General features: G+C 42.0%; 1 protein-coding gene across 2 annotated transcripts in view; it reads right to left on the bottom strand.

The window, feature by feature from the left end:
- sh3pxd2aa (SH3 and PX domains 2Aa) overlaps positions 1 to 20480 on the bottom strand; it is a 108851-nt gene that overhangs the window by 31275 nt on the left and 57096 nt on the right. For both annotated transcript variants that reach the window (XM_062387737.1, XM_062387736.1), the window contains exon 7: positions 9656 to 9784. In XM_062387737.1, coding sequence (XP_062243721.1) covers positions 9656 to 9784 — 129 coding nt within the window. The remainder of the gene's footprint in view (positions 1 to 9655; positions 9785 to 20480) is intronic.

Here is a 20480-nt window from a genome sequence, read left to right on the forward strand (position 1 = left end):
CGGCTGCAGCAACAATGCATTGTGTTGCTCACAGGTTGGTTCACGAGAGCTCATTTCCTCTCAGACGTCATGGTCATTTATGCGCAGGTACTTGGTGAAGGGGACCCACACCTTCTTTACCTAAGTCTAACAATAAAATAGAACAGGTCTAACACTGGTGTTTGTGTCTAAATTGATTTACACACGCTTGCTAGTTTGTCTGACATAACATACCCAAATATTCTGGATGATTTTATGAGGCGACGTGTAACTAATGACTAATATTCAGAAAGGTTATGCAGCAACACCTGCTGTCTCCCACATTTATGACACACACAGCACAAAATATGAATATGTAAGCCAGTGGAAGGGCTGTAATTGTTTTTTCATACAGCCTTGAGTTCTAATTGGACTTTCTAGCTACACCATTTCTTAGCTGGCAATAATTGGCTGCTTTTCCTACAGAGGGAAATTGAAGGTCACAGTGAACACAGTGGTACACCAACTGGACAGGGAAAAATAATCACTGACCGTCATAGACCTGGGCCTCATTTGAGAGGTTCAGACGGATGGGAGATATATGAAGGTCTTTTTTTAATCCAAAAAGGAAGGGTGATAAAACACAAGAGAGAGAGAGAGAGAGAGAGAGAGATAACAGAGTGAGAATAAGAGAGATTAAAAGAATTGTGTGGAGAAAGAGAGAAGATAAAGGGGGAGTGCCAGCAGATGTTTGGCCAGAGCTTCAAAGCCATATATTCCATGCTAATTTCCTGCCCAGCAACAACGCTGCACTTTTTCACTTTCTCATTTTGGGATGTTCAGAGCAGCTTTCTCAATGATGTCGATTAGAAACACCACATTCGTAGGGGGCCCACAAGGTGACACTCAGTCTTGTCTCCTCCTCTAAGCCCCTAATTAGAAACATATTCCATGGAGTGCAGCCAGTGCTGGAATGCAGTGCTGCTTTTCAGGGCAATAGATTGAATTGGCTGCTTATCTTACTGCAGAGTATAAGCGGGTGGTGGGGGGAGTCATAGAATGTGCTTAAAATAGCAGCACAACAATTGATGCAGCCTAAAACACGCAGTGAAATTAGTCACTCTGTTATCTTAAACATGGACTGCACCCGTTTCATTATTGATATTAAAACAAAACAATGCTTTTCCTACTTTGAGTTTCATCATCTAAAATTATTATTTTGATCCATTTGGTGGACACTGTTAACATGACGAGAAGAAAACATGGAGTAGTTACCTCTTCTGTATTTGAAGTGGGAATTACTGTTTGTGACCACTTTTCAAATGAATTCTGGATGACTGTGGTCACTGCAAGAAGACAAAAGGGACATTTCCAAAGTGACGTGGGCTAGGGCTGCTCGATTATGGAAAAAATCATAATCACGATTATTTTGGACAATATCAAAATCACGATTATTTAAACAATTATTAATATGTGCCTTTATTCTGAAGTCTATGCTTTATTTTTTTAATCACTTCCGGTTCCGGTAAACGCCGAGGACGGCTGCGAGTCTTATTCCTCCGTGAAACTTGGAATACCAGTTCCCGGTCATTCAAACCCTTAATGATGGCAACCCTAACAATCTCTGACCGGATGACCGGCGCGGAGAAATGCGGGTCCGGCCTGACCGGTCTGAACAGGCAGGCGGGAGCTGCTTCTGTCCTCCCTGCTTTTCCACTCGCGCTGTTTTTTTCTGTGCCTCCTTCACTTAACTGCTGCTTCAGAGTGAGAGCCAGTCAGCTGGGTTGCTGAATGCTTTGGGGGAAGAATTGCGCATGCGCGTTTCTTTCGAAAAAAATGCCAAATAATCGTTTCAACTCAATTATAGTAGTTTGGAGATCGTTTGACCCCATAATCATAATCACAATTAAATTTCGATTAATCAAGCAGCCCTAACGTGGGCTTATGTACGTTACATCCTACTTCATCCGAGGTGAGAAACCTGGTCCATGTGATATATGCGTTTCATCAAATTAAAGATGGACGACACATCTCATAATGTCATTTGGAGACTGGAGTCTGTACATTAGTGTTGGCAAAGTGGAGCCTTGGTATCTAGGTGCCATTCAAACATCTACCTGTCCAATTGTGAATCAGTCTCTCCTCACTCACATAAACATACAATACCTCAAGGCGCATAAAGCATTCACTTGGCATTTACTTTTGTTGGTCCATGTCACATTGAACAACATGGAGGGGGAAGGGTTTATGAACTATTCTGCAGCCAGCCACCATGACTGGTTTGAAAAATCGTCAACTTTTTCTCTCGTGAAAACTTGCGGCTATCGGAAGTCATTATAAATAACTAATGTTTGCTTGACACAGCCTCTGTTCACCGTGAAGAAAACTACAAACCTTTTACAATGAACAATAAAGGTGTGTGTGTTTTATATTTAAAGACTGTTTTTCAGGGTAGAGTATCACTTTCAGAAACCTCAAAGCTGGTCTAAAAGTTAGAAATTGGGTATATGAGGAGGTACCCAACACGTTTCATTCTGTTTCTTCCTAGAAAGTCAGAGCCATTTTCAAGGTCCAGGTCTTTATTGACACTGTAAGATGAAGGCATAACCAAGTTTGAAGCTCATGTTACCTGGTTGAAGATTTCATAAAAAGCAGGGGTCTTGTAACTGAGCCAGACTTGTTTCAAGCTTAAAGGGGCAGCTGGTGCTGGGGTATTCAATAACCAGTGTTGACTAAACACCACACTCTGTGGGATCAGGCTAAACCTCTGCATTGATCCTCCATATGTATCTTCATCTGGCACACACATCCTTCTGTCATCTTTAAATGAGCATGACGAAAGAATTAACACAGACTTTTGAGAAATGCCGAAAATCCAACAGCCTGTCAGATTCTCTGGCAGTACCTATTTGCATGTTTTTGCTATGCTTATTCAAACATGCTGTTTTCAGCCTGAGCCTGTGTAAGTGGCTCTATGGTCAGTTTAAAGTACAGTCTCCGCTGAGCCTCCATTGACCCGTGATCGTCTGAGCTCAAGTCTAAGAATGAAGGGGCTGAAGCTGCTGGGCACGTTTTTACTGCCTCAGGGAGTAGCCTGCTCACTAGGGCTGTCACGATACCAAAAATTCAGTAGTCGGTGCCAATACCGGTAAAATAACACGAGTCTCTATGCCAACTTCGATGCCACGGTAAAAAAAAAGGATTTTCTAAGATTCCATGTACTTGAACTTGAAACATGAACTTCTTTATTAAAATATTTGAAAAATAGCATAATGTCAAAAGACATACAAAACATGTGCAATAGAGCATCGCACAACATAATAAAGTGTAATCAATGGTCATAATGCAACAACTAGTGTCCCCAAACACACTCCAGACTTCCAGGCATCATTTCAAAAGGTACTGTGCAAAAACAACAACAGTGCAAAACAAAACAGTGGATATAACAGTGCAGCCATTCAGCTAACAAGATGAACATGAGTTTTGGCAAAAATGTAGAATTTTTCAGAGCATTTCACACCTTTTCTTGGCTAAATCAAGGTTTTTACTGAGGAAAATGAACATGTCAACATGGTCTTGGGTAAGTCAGGAATGTCTTGGACTGACAATGATTCCTGAGACACTTAAGACCCTTTCGGAAGCACAGCTTGAAGCTGCAATGCAGAGATACCTCCTTGCAAATTCTGCATTTTGAGGTATACTTTTTTATTGTGCCTCCATTCATTATCCACCAGATAAGGGGATCTTCGTCTGCGCTCAGTTCTGGCATTTTGCTATATACCAGGAAATAACCATTTAACTTCTCTTGTGTGGATAGCCCTGCTTGAGATGACATGTCATCATCACTGCCCTTCTTCTCTCCTTGAATGGCTGAAAGCAGATGCTTCAAATCAGTCATTGACTTTTTAGATGGCCTGCTTTGGCTCGAGGCCATGGGGGTTTCAGAATGTACCAGCTCCATCATCGGCCTTCCCCACTTGCTCCAGGAAACTTTGCTTCACGTCATCCTCCGGAGCAACAAAACTGGAATTAAATCTTGGATCTAGGTAGGTGGCAGTGTTTAGCAGAAGCTGCACCTCCCTATTCTCTTATAATTCTATTCTATATAAAGTTATACTATACTAAACTATTGTTTATTGCCTTTATGAAATTATAGAACGACAATAAAGAAAACTGTTGACATTTTATTGCTATTTGTACCTGTTACAACAAAGAAAAACACCAAACGCTTATGAAGAGGAGAAGAAAATACACAGGCAAGTGTTGGCCTACTTTGAAATAAATTAAGCACAGAACTCTGTAGGGCTATTTGATAAAAACATATAGCTGCAGCCAAATAGCTTAAAAAAATATATATTTTAGTTGGCGAAATGTGAAAACATAAAGCGAGAGCAGGTCAGACTGGAGGCGGACACAGAAACTGAAGCTCGGTACAAACCAACTGCAGCTTCTGCTCTGATCAAGAAGCTGCGGCGCTGATCTCTGAGCAGCTGAGACCAGATAAACTCTGTGTTTTCACTGATTCCACTGATAAGAAGCAGTCAGTCAGTCACTGAGAGGCTGCTTCATGTGAACGAGTTCAGATCTCACTGTGTCTCTCTGAGCGGGTGAGCGGGGGCGGGGGGCGGAGCCCCGGCACCGGTGCGCTCCTGTAACTTCATGACGGACTGATACGATGATGTTTTAAAACAAAAGGAACGAACGCGTCTCGGCCCAAAGCAGTTCCAGAAGAGGCGCAGTACCAATGCTAACAGCTGGCATCGGAGCTCACAGTGCTTACGTTGCTTCAAAAAATGGGCCTTGTCTGTGTTTTGTTATTTTAGCATCGAAAGGTATCGGTTCTCGTGACATCCTTACCTCTAACATGGCTAGGCTAGGGTGTTGTGAGAATGATAGTGGGCCATCTCCTGACTCAAGACGTACCACACTGATGGATGCTGCCTGTCTGTTTTATAGCTAGGACACAAAACTAATGCTTGCCTCCAGCATCCCATGTGAACCCTGACCAAAACAGCCTTCTGTTTTGAATAACCTCCTTTAAGCTAGCCCTCAGTACGCCTTAATTAAAGACATGGACTGCACTTAAGGTGGAGGGTATGTCAAGCTGCCTTCTCATGCAACAGCTTTTCAAGATCCCTCCACACAAGCCTGGTAAAAAGTGCCCCATTGTTTCACTTGATCATTTGTCCCTTGACATTCCACTCTGTAATTTTAAATATGAATTAATTCCACAGCCGATAAGGATACGCTGAAATATTTAACTCTATGATAGTGCCATAAAACAATGATTTGCTATTCATCTGCTTCACACTACATAATGGATATATTTACTGGATCTTTGCTGTATTCTCAATGGAGCTATCAATGTAATGTAAGGATTAGTTCATTATTGCTCAGTGTTAGTTTGTTGTATTTTATATTATTGTTGATATCAAAAATGACAACACATCTTAAAGAGCTGATCTCTTTGCAATTAAGTATCACAAAGGTCTTGAGATTAGACCGACCAAAAATTAAGTCAATCTGATAAACTCTCTAGGAGTTGGTTCCAGTATGACCCCGCCTCAGCAACACTGAGCCCAATCAAGTCTGCGAGTTTTTGAGCATTCTGAGGGCCTTCAAACATTTACTGCAACAGAATTACAATTCCTTCAAAAACAATAGGTCTCGGCTCATAGTAACAATCTTCACTAAAACAATTCGGATCATCAGTGCTCAGGCCCTTACAAATGATTATATCCAAGGCAGTTAGAATGAACTCCTGTTTGTAATCCAGACATCTGGGTTTGCTTGTGACCTACAGTTTCTAACCGGGTGGAGCCAAAAGGGCAGGCCGTCCAATATCAGTAAATACCAGTCATTGCCAGAATGCAGATGTATTTCTTGACATTTTCAACCTTCTGTAACACTCAACAGCAGTAATTATTTCATAGCCTTAAGGCAAGGCTTACTCTAATCTAAGTAGAGCTCGAAGTATAAATGACCTAATGCAATACAAAGTTTTGATACCAACTGAAAGTAGTGAACACAGGGAATCGTCTTGAGTCAGACCAGGCACAGAACTGAGAACACACCTTTGGGAGGGTGTTACGGGTTTCTGCCTCTCCATCACCTGGGAAGTGAAAGATGTGTTGGGAACATTCTGCCAAAACTCCTGGCTTTGATTCTCTCAGCAGCATTATACTTGCTGACTGGCAATGGCAAAAGTAACAATTTTTTTTTTTTTAATCCACAAAAACAACAGTTATTTTATTTTATTTTCCAAAATAGAGGATTAATATTATCTGGCAACACAGCTGGAGGTCACGCACCATGCGAGGTGTATAGTCAAGTCCAGAGAGGGGAAAGGAAATCTGTCTAATCTGTTTAAAACAACTGTGATGAAATGCCCCTGAAACTTGGCAACAAGGAGGAACAGGATATTTGGGCAAATTATTTTTTCTGCTGGCGTTGTGGCTTGGGCGGCACACTAACCCAAAGGATCCTGTTTGCATTTTAGTATCAAAGTCCTCCTGGCAGATCCATTAATCTCGGGCTCTCTGCTGATGAAACAAGGGAAAAAAGGTCCCCCCCCACACACTATATATTCCCCCTCCGTCACTCTGGCAGATGGGTGGAAGGCTAGTTGCTTAAATTAGCAAATCCTTCTCTAGCATAACAAGACAGTACACATTTGAAGTAAGACACTGCGGTTTCAAAGTCAGGGTCACAAACCCCTCGACCACCAACACATCCCAAATCTGTACAGTTTTCGTCACTTTAAAACACATGTACATCTATTACTACCCATATGCACAAGTAAAGCCTGAAGGCCAAACAAGACTGAAAATCTGACCAGCACAACCCAAAAGGAGGAATGATGGAAACAATGTTTACTGCTCATTTATCCTAATGAAACCAGTTCATCAGAGCAGCAAAGAGAGAAAAGATATTGAGGCTTGTCTATTGAAAAAGATGAACTAACTTCAATCAATCTTTATACAACTATAAACTCCATAGATCTGAGCAGTAACTGTGAAAAGTGGGTTGTGAATGCGGGATTGTTGGTTTTGGATAGTTACAATGGTTGGCAAATGCAAACCTGTTCCATGTCCAACATCAGAAAAATATGATGCTGGGGTTTCAGACACCATTTGATCATTACAAAAAAGTACTGTTTGATTGTATTTTGATGTTTTCTTGTTCTGCATTCTGCATCGGTTGACCACGTGAGAGAATCAAGACTTATTCAAGAAAATTTGAAGAAATTCATCAAATTTTCCACAAAAGTATTTCCTACCACATCTATCTCACTCTTCTTGTACATCTGCATTGTTCCATGTGCCTAGTTTGGCACAGGTCTGTATCTTTTTAACCTTTGAACATTGACCTTTCTTCTCAGTCTCTTTCACATCACTTCCTTCCTATCTGACACTCTGTGTAATTTAACTTATCTGGTCACATATGCAGACCTTTTTCTCCAGCTGGGACACTCCTCTCTCTAGATGCTCAATGTTTCCCATTTTGGAAGAGGAAGCAGGGAGAGACAACCAGCACAATGGCCCAGAAGAGGCCTCTATGCTCGTTTGTCCCCCCCACCCCCTCACCCTCTTGGTTCTTCATAAATCTCACTTCACTAAATAGCGACTGCTAAATTATGAGATGCACCAACAACAGACAGACGCTCCATCCCCCACGCAGATTATGATTGTGAAAGTGTGGGGTGTGATTTAAACTGTTTTCTGGATGACAATGGACCTTGTTGACATGGTTCAGTTAAACAGCTGGGTCTAGACTTGCAAGGGCAACAACTTCTCACATAGACAGAAGAACATCTGATTCCACTCAAGTTTAGCCTGCAGACACTCAAAATCGATTTGAAATAATGTGTGTTGGAATGATTAAAAGCCAATTAGTTCACACGATACCATATATCCTCAATGAGTGAAGGAAAAAATAAATCAGCAACTGAAAAAAGAGCAGGTAGAATATGGTTTGCATCATTTTCTGGAAATGATGAAAGATATCCTAGTATTCCACTGACACTTACTGACTGGGATGTTGAAGAAAATAAGCTCCAATTAACAGTCAGACTGTCAGTGTCTTTGAATTGAAAACATCAAAGAAAATAAGCACACTCTGACCAGAGAAGCCTTGAAAGAGGGAAGGGGGTATTGGGATATTATATAAGCTCTCAGATGTGTTTGTCTTGGCTGAGCCCCTGGCTGATGTCATCATCACCATCCTCATCATCAACAGCATTATGGCTGTTGCTCCAATTCTTTAGCCAGTAATTGCCAACAGCACGTATATCCATTAGTTCCTCCAAAATAAGACATTATTGCTGTATCAGTCAGTGTTGGATGATCAGAATGCTGCTGGTAAGCACATGCTGTCGAGGCCAAATATAGAGAAAAGGGATCACCAAGAAGATAACTGTGTAACCAAGGCACACCGAATATTCATTAAGCTAAGCAGTTAAAGATACATGATGGAACTTATTTCCCCACTTGACATTTGACAAATCCTACCAAACAAAGCTGAGAGGGAGACCGGAAAGCAACAGATCAGCAAATCTCAAGAAGACATTGAGTTTTGTTCGAGTACAAGTTTGACTGAAGGCCACATCACAAAAGAAAATAATTTCCTATGCAACTGCTTTGTGCTGTCAAAACTTAATTTACCACTTATCTCTTTTATGTTGACAGCAGACAAATTGGAAAGGCACCAAATGCTATGTGAGTCACACAGGAAAATGACATGCTGCCGGTTCTATGCTAAAACTGGCTCATTACAGCACATAATCGCTCAATATTGGGCAACCCGAGATAACTCAAAGGAAATGGATTTGCATTTGTAATCAGTGAACAGATAAGAGCGGGGGAGAATGACAGGGACACAGCAGGTTTGTGTCAGGCTTACTGCTGAATTATCTTGAGAAGAACAAGTCGCTGTGTGCAAGTCGCCGCTTTCGTGGAAAATGAGATCCAGCTCTGGATTGCTAAACATATTTTCCAGAGTTGCATATACAAGGTGAAAAGTGAGGTGCTGCATCCATTGACGATGTAAGTGTTCAGCTGATCTGCAATATTATAAGAGAATTTCACTGGACAGATAACACTTAATGCTGACTAGGTTTAACTTTACACCTACCCGATAAAACATCTTAGATCTCACTTTTAAAACACTGAAAAACACACAACCCCCCCCCACACACACACACACACACACACACCCACACACACACACACACACACACACACACACACACTGACAGCCACGGAGCACCTCCAGGTGGTGCCAACCGGCTAGGAGATGGTCAGATTAGGAGAAGAAGGGAAAGACGAAGGGAGACCAGAGGAGTGGGAGGGAGGCTGGAGTGGGGGACCCGTATAGACAAAGGGGATTAGAAAGAGAGAGTAAAATCATAAGCCGGGAGACAGAAAGGTTCTGACTGAGCATGAAACTCTGTGTAAGTGTGGGGTTTGTTTGTGCTTCTAATGTATACTCAGAGAGCGGCAGATACAAACAGGAAGAAACAAATGAATAAACTACAAGCAGTTCCAACCATGTGTATAGGAGTCACATGTTTTGTTACATTTCAACACAACACACAGTGTGTTAATAGTGAGGCTCTATCACGGATCTTAGTGTGAATCAGGCTAACAGAAGTCAACACACATGTTCGTATCACATGAACAAAAAATAATCAACTCACCACTTTCGCTCTTCTCAATCACGTCCACCGTCTCACCGGCCTTGAGGCTGATCTCCGAGTTCTCCTGCCTCTCGTAATTGGCCACGGCCACGTACTGCTCCAGGACCATAGGCTCCGAGCTGTCAATCCCTGAGGGGAAGAAACAGGCTGTCAGCCACCTGCCCGCCGTGGCACCCCTTGAACGCCCACCGCAACCAACTACACTGCTGCTGTTGCCGCTGTGCACCCGGTACGCCGCCATCAGCCAATCCCCTCTCCCCCCCACTGTTGTTCCCCCTTGACCAATCAGAACTTGAGCTCACGACTTGGCTGCATCGTCCCAAATGTCTGGCCATATAGCTGAGTCGACCTCTGGCCCACAGCGAAGGACTGAGGAGCATTGGAAGGAATCAAAACAAAAGGAGGGACCACGTAGAATTGGTTTGCAGGGGCAGCATCTTGCACCTAAACCGGATCCATGACCTGATCCAAACTTAAGATCCAAAGGAAAAGACGGAGAGGGAAAAACAAAAAAGGAGAAAAATACAAGAGCTGCTAACGACTGGACGGGAAAATGAGTGGAAGAATGGTGAAGTTCCCCTGTGGAAAATCAACAGTGCGGTTGAGTGGAAAGGCCTCCCCTCCACTGCCGCTGGGAGCCAGTCGTTGGACAGGGATACAGGAGGGGGGGTGAACACACCAATCATGGTAGTCGGGACTGCTGGCCTTAAATAGAAACATATGAGTGGACTAGAGAGAAAGAGAGAGAGAGAGAGAGAGAGAGAGAGAGAGGGAGAGGAACAGTGAAGGAGGTTGGGTCCATGTTTATGTGAAACAAAAGAAGAACGCATTTTAGCTGGGGTTAGGCCACTCTGTTTTTTTTTCTCTCTCTCTCTCTCTCTCTCTCTCTCTCTCTCTTTTTCTCTCTCTCTCTCTCTCTCTCTCAACATTTTCGATGCCAGCAGTGATTTCACCCTCTGACTTCACGCGGTTAACATCTGATCTGAGTTGCAGGCAGCACTTTTTTGTTTGGCCACTCTGGAATTCACGCCAGATTCAGAGGGACATTACAGCGGATTGTTCTTCACACCCATAATATAGTGTTCTGTTGTTCAAGTATCTCAGTGTGTCTGTGTCAACGATGTGAGCAAAACAGAATCAGAACAAATGAATGGATGATGTGTGGAATTTTTTTCAAAAGTAATGAAACATACTAATCTAATTTGAATATCGGTCCAATTTGTTTCAAAGGCTCCACAATTGCTTATATAGAGTAGCCCAGAAGCTGTAAATACAATTTTTAAGAAATACTTGGGAAATACTATTGAGGTGACATTGAGGTTATTAGGGTTGGAACTGTGATGTCTAAGTGCAAGGCGGATTTTTTATTCTTGACACTCTGTCTACCCTGCTTCCACATCCTGCCTTCTCATCAGTCCCTCAGTATGTAAACCGGATAATGTTGTGAGCTGACGAAAAGCTTGCATTCTTTTTGTCTGTGTGTCAGTGAAGAGTGTGTTCACACATCCATCCTCAAACTTTAACTCTGGCCGCACTGCCCCTAAAAACTGACAGCAAACACAGGGTTGACCTAAAGCATATCATTCTCTGGGAGGTTGGAAGCTGAATCTTTGATCTTTACTAACCCACACTGCAATATGCAGTTACCAAACTCGAAAACAGCTAATGTCCATGCCAACCTCACACCAACTGCATGAAATAAGAACAAGCCCAACAAACTGTCTCTTTATGGCAACAACTTGAACATGTACAAAATACAAATAAAGGAGGTCCATACACACAAACTCTGCCAAACTACAATGGCTGAGAATCAAAGTAAGCATCACACCTTGTCAGCTAATCTCTCTGCTTTTGAGATAGTGAATTCTATGCAGTCAGCCACTTTGTCATTTTGTTAACGGGACTAAACCTTGAAGATGAAATGTACAGTGACAGTTAATCTTTGCATATCTAGGTCTTTGAGATATAAGAGAACCAATTAACAGCATGATTAAGTCTATTTCTATCCAACTGACAGAGAGTTGCTCTCCTGAGGCTCAAATAACAATAAGAAGTAGGCTAAAGCATTTGTGCAGCCCCATTTAGGCATCTTTGCATGTTGTCACTCAAACACGCAGGCTATAGACACCAGGGAACTAACCTTACCTCCCCCACTGGGCGAGGCTGGGTATTGAACTCTGTCTTTCTTTAGCTTTCTCCCAGGAGGAAAAAATAAAGAAAGGGAACACACTGTTTTGCTGAGAATGTCAGCATCCTGCATGCATGGAGCCATCAGAGTCAGCCAAATGTAATAAAGCAGAACAGATCCAGCTATTTAAAAGCTGCGAGCATTTGTAATGGCAGCCACGCCTGGAGAAAATCACAAATGCCCAAAACCTGCTACATGCCCTTTGTGGTCCAATACTTATATGACATATATGACAGTTTTTTTTTTTGTCAAAATCATGCAATTTTTTTCCACCCATACACTTTAGTGAGGATTGTCTTTGTTGTTCCTAACACAGTGAAAGCTCGCTCTAATGGAAGGAAACCACATATCTGTGTCTTTCCCCAGCAATGCCTCCATTACAGCTAAATGTCTCAAAGAACATTTGCTAAATACACACCAGATGGGCAAATCTGTGATTGTACCGTGTCAAAGTTGTTTTTATATTTTCAGGAAATTAATGTTCTTTGCTAGGATGTTTATTTGCAAAAGAGACAATTTCAAATCAAGCCCCATCTCAACTCATCATTGCGACATACACACGCCCATAGTTGAATTAGGTTCACATATGGTGATTAAAAACAGTGTTACTGACAATTCTTAAGGACCAGACTTGACTGCCCATTTCAGTCTAAGGCGCTTCGCCACATGTACACCAAGAGTCCACGCTCTGGCTTTCTGGCACTGAGTGCCAAGCAGGTCTGCAGAGAGAGATGGATAGAGAGACTGCGGAGAAAGAGAGGCTGAACTGCAGCAGATGGGTGGAAAGAGAGAGTGATGACAGCGCATGCAAAGCAGATGTAGAGGGAAAGCTGAAGTGTGAAAAGAAATAGATCGGGGGGAAAAAAAACTAAAGGGATGCAGCTGGTGCGTTGCCCTCAGAGGGGGCACAGTAGTGCATGCATTTTTCGACATGTTGACATAGACACACAAGGCTACCTGAGGCCTCTTTCCTCGGGCTGTCTGTAAAGCCGTACATCCATACTGCAGAAGAAGAGAAGCAGAGAGAGAGATTATTCACTTTGAGAGCATGCAGAAGCAAAAGTATGGTAGAGCACACCTGTAGCATTGGGTCCAACCACAAATTGAGCAACTAACTTTTGCCATTTGTTGCCACAGTGCACCTGAACTTTCACATGTATTCTGTTCTGCTACGACCCGCCCCTACTCTGCTCCTGAATGGCTCTGACACAGATACTATACTTCACAGAACGCTGAGAAGAAGAATATGAGATATGTGTGAAACCACAGCCTGCACTATTCTTCAAGTGACATCACAGCCTTAAAACATAGAAAGTGAGGAGAATATTGACTGTTCTTTCATCACACCTTTCCCAGACCAGTCGCACTGACAGAGGGAATCAAGGGTTGGAAGACGTCATCAAATCCTTTACTGAAGTAAAAGTAAATCACACAGCAAACTAAATATACTGCTGCATGGGACTGCATGATACATCTATAAAGTGCATATGTATAAACAGCAAAATGTAGTTAGACCATGACGTTATCAGATTTGATGGATTAGATTTGAATGTTTATAGAAATAAAATCATGTGGGAAGTTTGAAGTGGGAAAAATCACCGTTGGGTGGAGCCTGTTTACAACTTACAGACATCTGTAATGTGACTGTTTTCAGTAAGACTTGAGGAGTCAAGTAAGTAAATGGAAGTAAACAAAGAAAAAGTGTCTTGAAACTGTCCTTAAGTACAGTACGGTACAGTAAATCAGAAGCCTCATCTTTCTGAGGATGCGGTCTACCCACCCATGTGAGGAGGTCTTCATGACTTTCCATGATTGCCGTCACCAGCTCACCTCGCCCTTATTGCTGTTGCCCAGCAACAGTGCTAAAGTTGGTTAGGTTGAGAAAGTTATAATGCCCCTTGTTTTTGGACCGTTAGCTGTTCGGTTGAGTTGAGGCTTGATGCTTTAGCATTGCCATCTCATCACAAAATGGTTCTTCAATGAATGAATCCTTGGAAAAGGCTAGTGCAGGAAGGGTCCGCCCATTGGGGCATACATTTCTGGAAGATGACAGGACGCATTTATTAGCTCAATTGGAAGGAGCCTTCAAAAAAATGGGACAGTCTAGTCACACTGCTGTGACTCAATTGGTCTTAAGATAAAGCCTCAGTCTAAAGGATGAAGCCCTAGTAAATAATCTGCCTTTTGCAAAAATGGCTTGTCCAATGTCCATGGCTCAGATATGATAAAACAACCAAAAAAAGATCATGTTTAAAAAGTATTATACAGGTACCAAAAGACATGGTTGATATGATCCAGTGTGTAAGATTTGGGAATAAGGGATCTATTGACTTATTGATTAATAGAAAATAATCCTAGTTATTATTTCACGAGTGTGTCTCATCTAAATTATACAATTTGTTGTTTTACTTACCCTAGAATGGGCCTCTATAATGAAATTCTTTATATTTACATCGGGGGGGTTCTCCATGGAGACCGCCATGTTTCTTGAAGTAAACTGGACAAACTAAACGTGTATGAAAACTGAAGGTTACCACAGGTTCTCTTTCATGTTTGGATGGGGAGGGTGAAGTGAGGGGTATTCAGCTGCAACATGACACTTCACCACTTTATGTCACTAAACTCTACACACTTCAACTTTAAGTATATGCTGGTTCAAAAGAAATTCAAACACCGCACTCGAACCAATGTAAATTATCTCTGCAGTCCTGGAAGAATACACATGTCATGGCCTGTGTTTCCTCCACACTGAAGGGAATTCAGTGCATCTGCTGACAAGAAACGTACAAACGTCTTGGTGCTTGACATAACAAACATCTCTTCCATTTGTAATATCTGTCTGAAACCTCAGGCCTCAGGCTGCAACCTCAGGCTGCAAAACACTTGCCTCCCATGCTTCCTTTTCCACCATAGCTTCATCATTCGCTCCATTTCTTCCATCTCTATATCTCCACCTCCTGGAATGTCTGAGATGGCCGTCAGCCACTTCTAAAAAAATACCTTTCTGCCCACCCCCCATCTTAAAAATAACACAAAACTCTCAGACCCCAACCAGGAAATTAAGCTCCATGCATCAGAGAGGACAGTGCCAGGGGTGCAGGATACAAACTGAGAGGCTGCCTTGATGTGTTTCAAGGAAGCCATAATTTGAAGCTTCATAACAAACTAACATTTTAGTCTCCGGCTGTAATCTTTTCCCTTAATGGTGAACCAGAAGTAGTTCAGCAGCACTGCCCAAGAAACAGGCTAAAACAATATTGAGAAGCTGGAACCAGGTCCTGGGCAGGGCCAGCTGCTGAGAACAAGCAGGAAGGCCTTCTGTAACACAATTAAAGAAAAAAAGAAACATTGTGCAAAACACACTTTACAAGCCACGTCCATCAACGTGTGTGCTTGTATTTGGGCTTTAAATAATCATATTTTGCTTCTATTCTGCGTAGATAACTTAGATCTAATAGTAATGTCTTTTTTTTTTTATTTAATTCAGCATCAACTTTGGTTCACGTAGAAATTTGTGAAAATCTCTCAGCCCAGTAAAATAATTGGACATTGGTACAAATGGGTAATTTTTGCTTCTCCTTTTTAAAAATAGGTTTCAAATAGAGTGCTCCAAGGACAAGGAGGCAATACATGTTATTGCTTGAACATTTATTACTGGTGATGACAGTTGTAGCAAAAATAAATTATTCTATGGCTGTCCCATAATTATCCTTAAATTAATGTAACTGTATATATAAAGAACTGAAGTATAAAGACATAAATGGTAATGGTGAATATTTTCGGGGGTTTGAACTACAAGTTTTGTTTACACTTGAATTAAGGGTTTAACATCCAAATTGAAAGGCAACCAAACAAATTACCAGTCATCAATGAAGAGCGCTGTTTCCTAGAAAGTGGACTTTCGTCTTACTTCTGAAGGGACCAGCTTTTTATGCTTATGGCGGCCTTCTGTACTGGATCTGGGTGAGTGCTGCGCCTGCTGAGAAGCCAACAGCTCCTTGCCGTTGACTCATGTGAAATAATAAAAGCCAAATCCCCTCTAAATATCCTTCAGAGCCTCAGGAGATTTGCTGGATTGATGTTGCCCCCAGAGGGAGAGTCATGGGCTGGTCCCAGGTCAACCAGGTGGTTCAAACCCCGCTAACTAACGCCCTATACCTTGATTATTACCCGCCCGCCCGTCTGCTCTCAGTGTAGCACTCAACATCTGATTGATATTACCTCTCCTCTCTACTCTGGGTCCCCTCTGCAAAACCAACCACCTCCCTTCACACAAACAGGCTCATTGTGATGCTTAATTCCTTTCAGGTTTGGGTGATGATGCCACAAAACAGTAGAAACAGCAGTGCTTTTTCCCGCTGTCCCTTCTGCTGCTGTGGATAATCTTCCAGGAATTCTGACCCCAAATGTCTACATTACCCTGCAATTAAAGGCCTATAGGGAGGGTGAAAAATGGCATCTGCAAAGCCCTGCTTTCTAGGTTTGGATTGGAGGGGCTTATTAGCCATCCATCTTGTTTTTCTATCGACATAGACTGGGTTTTGAAAGGAAATTTCCTGTTGCTAGCACCAGCGCACCCCTCCGACCCCACCCCTTCATCAACAAGCTAAGTCCTGTAGCCGGCGGACCACTGGAGTGGAGGACAAAGTATCTGTGCAGCGTAATTTAAAGTAAATATGTGGGATTAAAAAAAATGATGTTTTAAACATGAACCAGGACCGAATCTCCACAAGGTTTTGTTTGTTTGTTTGAAGTAACAAGTCAAATTCTAACATACAAAAAAAGAACAGCTATAAAAAAAGTAAGCTGCCTCAAATATTTGGTGACTGTTAAATTAAAACAGCCGGCCAGCTCAACTTAAACTGTCACATGAGCTTGAAGACATATTGAAATCACTGATTGTTGTCAGGACAATCAAGGATGGAGCAGAAAATCTGAGCCACTCCTAGTACACCATGGCTCGGGAATGCAGGCCAGTTGATCATAACATTAATTAATGAAAAGGAACTAGCTTCGAAGTCCTTGTTGTGTCTCTCATACCAGGCTGCATTTAATCGTCAGCTTTTTCTGTGTGAATGTTGCATGGGTGGAAATTAGTGGAGCAAAAAGGAGGAAGCTTGCAGACGTCTTCAAACGGTTCGTCAGACATCACTACTGATCTGGCTCAGCTAGACACGCATGCCAGAGCCATTAACATATTCCTTATCATGTTTACTGGGTGCACTGATTTATCCTACCATGATTTCATTTCAAAGTGCACTACCAAACTGGATCCAGTTTATAGTCAGTGACAGATCTGTCATTATTAAGTCAAGCCATCAGTGATTTCAGTTAAAATTAAGGTTTTTCTTCTTTTCTTTTTTTTATCTCCTCATTTAAATGCAGAGTCCAGCTGATGATCGAGGGGAGCATTAAGTGAGAAACTCTGGACATCTGGAATAAAAATCAATAAACAGAAATCCACTGAGACAAGATAAAAAACGGAGGTGCAGATAAGCCGGGGCAATCACAACAGATTAACTGAGGTGCACATTCTCTATTGAAGGTGTAGTGTAGGTCCTATTAGACAAATTATGATTTGTGAATATGGGCTATACAAATAAAATATGATAGATTGATTGATATGGCAACAACCATAAGAAAGAAATTATATTATCATTGTATCTTATATTGGTAACAGCGAAAAACCCGCATTTGATACAGATACAAAGGAGCGAGCACTTACAGAATGAGTTGAGAGTGATCACGTGTTGGTTTGTGCACTGACAACAGTCTCTCACCTTGGTATATTTTTTTTTATTTTTACCTTGTCAAATGATAACAATCAATTTCCGCTGTGTATGTGCTCACCCTTGCACCATTGGCTACCCTGAAACCACAAAGCTCCCGCCCATATAACAAGTCACAGTTTTACTTCCAGACCATATCAGATTTGGTCTCTGTACGCTAATACACCTCATTAAAAGACTATTCACAAACAGCTGGTTGCTTAGATGCAAAACAAAATATGAAAAAGAGACACTCAGTGAGCAAACCTCCACCAAGTCCAAACAGGTGGAGTCAAATGGGACCAGCAGTGCTTCCTTAAGGTTAGAGATAAAAAGGTTTGAAATTTCTAAAGTTACTGCTCCACAAGCGTGGGGCTCAAAAACTCCAGTGTAGATTAAATTAAAACCTAATTATGTTAGTTTACATTTAGCATACAGGAGTTTCTCTGCCTCCAGATCCTCTGACAAGCTTTGCCTGGTTGTCCCCTGGTCAAGGCTGAGAGGTAAAAGTATTTGTTTTAGTTCCCCAGAAGCTTTGGAAAAGTAAATTATTTACAACTGTTCTCCTTCTGTACAGGTAAACTGAAGAGCGACTTAATTTCTCAGACTTTTGGTGTTCTTAAGTTGTTTTTATCTTACCTTTTACCTTTTTTATTCCCATTCTATTTCATTTTGTGCACTTTATTGTACAGAATTGGTCAGCTCAAAATGTTTAAGGTTTCATTTGGTGAAGAATCCTTAAGTGATACAAAGCATCAAAATTATGTACTTTACTTTCAAATATTTAACATAATACTCACCTGTATTTAAAACGAAGCAGGCAGCATTAGAAACACAATTAGATGATAAACATTCCTCTATCATAAAAAAAGCCAGACAGAACCTGCAGCCTCATAATGACTGTCAGTGCAGACCCTTCCAACAGCGAGCTAAAGCTGCTGCCACCACACTCACAGTCAAGAGTTTCAATGATAAACCCTTGTCACCTGACACCAAGACAAATGCGTCCGATAACAAATTACAGCTAACCAGTATTGATCCGACACTTGTGAAAAAGAACAGCGGCTGAGGTTGACACCAACACTGACAATGTCAAACCACATGCTGGAGCTGACTAGTATTGAAACAGTGTTTGGCAAAAGAGGAGGAGCTACAAAACAAAATTTATCTCTGACTGTGTCACAAACGTTTTGCGGTGACAAACGATGTGGTGTGGAATGGGCCAGGTAGTAACAAGTAATGGATCCTCTGTGATGACGTGACACAACACTAACAGCCATTAGCACTGACCTACAGTTCCCAGTCCCAGCCACGGGAGAAACACGGTATTCGTGCTCCTCTTCAAGAGGGGATCAAACCACACACCTCTGTGATTTCACCGCCACCTCTGGGTCGTCCACACTCTCCCTTTCTTTAAAGCAAAACTCAGAGACACAGCACCACCACCACCAGGGAATAACCTTTACTGCTCACACTCATATTACGGTTGCTACATCCATTTAGTTTGAACACAGCATTTTTTAACTAAAACGATCAATGTACACATGAATGTTTTGGCTCTGTATCAGCCTCAATCCCCATCCATACTAACACACCTAAAAAAACATTAACAATGTATGTTGCGTTTACACTGCTAGCTGGTCGTTTTCTTCCCGATAGGGGTCATGTGATAGGCGCCTGATGAATCAGCATGATGAAAAGACCCAATCAGCAATGGTTGTGAATGTCTACGTCATTGTTTCATACATTGCCATTTCAGCTCACCCAGAATGAAACGCAGTCCCGGAGTTTTCAAAATAAAGGTACTGCGAAGTAATTATGGATGCCAGGCGTATCAGTTACACACTTGATATTGTTTTTTGAACGGAAACGTTGTAGTATAGATGTAGCCAAAGCCTTGTTGGTTTAAACATGGAAAAGAACATTTTTCTAAATCAATATTCCCTTCACTGTGTAGTCAACATGTGTGTGAGGCGATTGGACTGGCCTTATTATTGCTAAATAAATTGTTCGGTTGGATGTGTAAATGTCAACATAGAGAGGGGTTTTATTCTTGCAGGGTTTTTATGTGGAGGCAGGTAATGGAGGGTGTAAGTGTCATATAACCGTGTATACTGGCAGAGGAGCTCCGTGTGGTACAACAACAACCTGGCTCTAAAATCCTAATTAGCACTTTAACAGATATGTCCACATATCCTAAACTTGTAAAAACCTCAACAAACACACACACACACACACACACACACACACACACACACACACACACACACACACACAATTTAAGACACAATCCTCCTCCCTCCTCCCTCCTCCCTCCTCCCTCCTCCCTCCTCCCTCCTCCCTCCTCTGAGTATATTCGACTGGCCATTCCGACGTCAGGCTGAAATCGTATCCACTGTGCCACGTAAACAAACTAGTGTTTGTCTGACAGCCGCAACCCTTTTGGCCTCTGTGGGCCAAGCAGAGGCGTCCTCAGTTCCCTCCAAATCTGGCCCTCACACAGAGGAGTATGAGCCCCATCTGCACACTGCAGAGCACACAAGGAGGACGGAGCAGTGACCCCTGGAACTCCATGGGCCAGACCCTACTGTCTCTGAAGAGAGATGAATCAATGTTTTCTCTCAGGGGTCACCAACGAAAACAAATATTCATCTTGTAAGTCCTAATTCTTGTTAACTATTGTATGAAGCTATTTAAGTTCAGTTTCAGGTTTTACACTTTTATGTATTAGAATAATTCCAATACATTGAGCAATGATCTCCAATGTTCAATCTATTAGAGATGATGTCTAGTAAGGAATCCGGGAGGAACCTTTTGTCCACCAGTACTTATCCATCTGCTACAGATTTATCCACTTTGCCCACCCTCT

Source organism: Platichthys flesus, chromosome 5 (genome assembly GCF_949316205.1).
Source record: "Platichthys flesus chromosome 5, fPlaFle2.1, whole genome shotgun sequence".
In the NCBI taxonomy this organism is placed as follows: Eukaryota; Metazoa; Chordata; class Actinopteri; order Pleuronectiformes; family Pleuronectidae; genus Platichthys; species Platichthys flesus.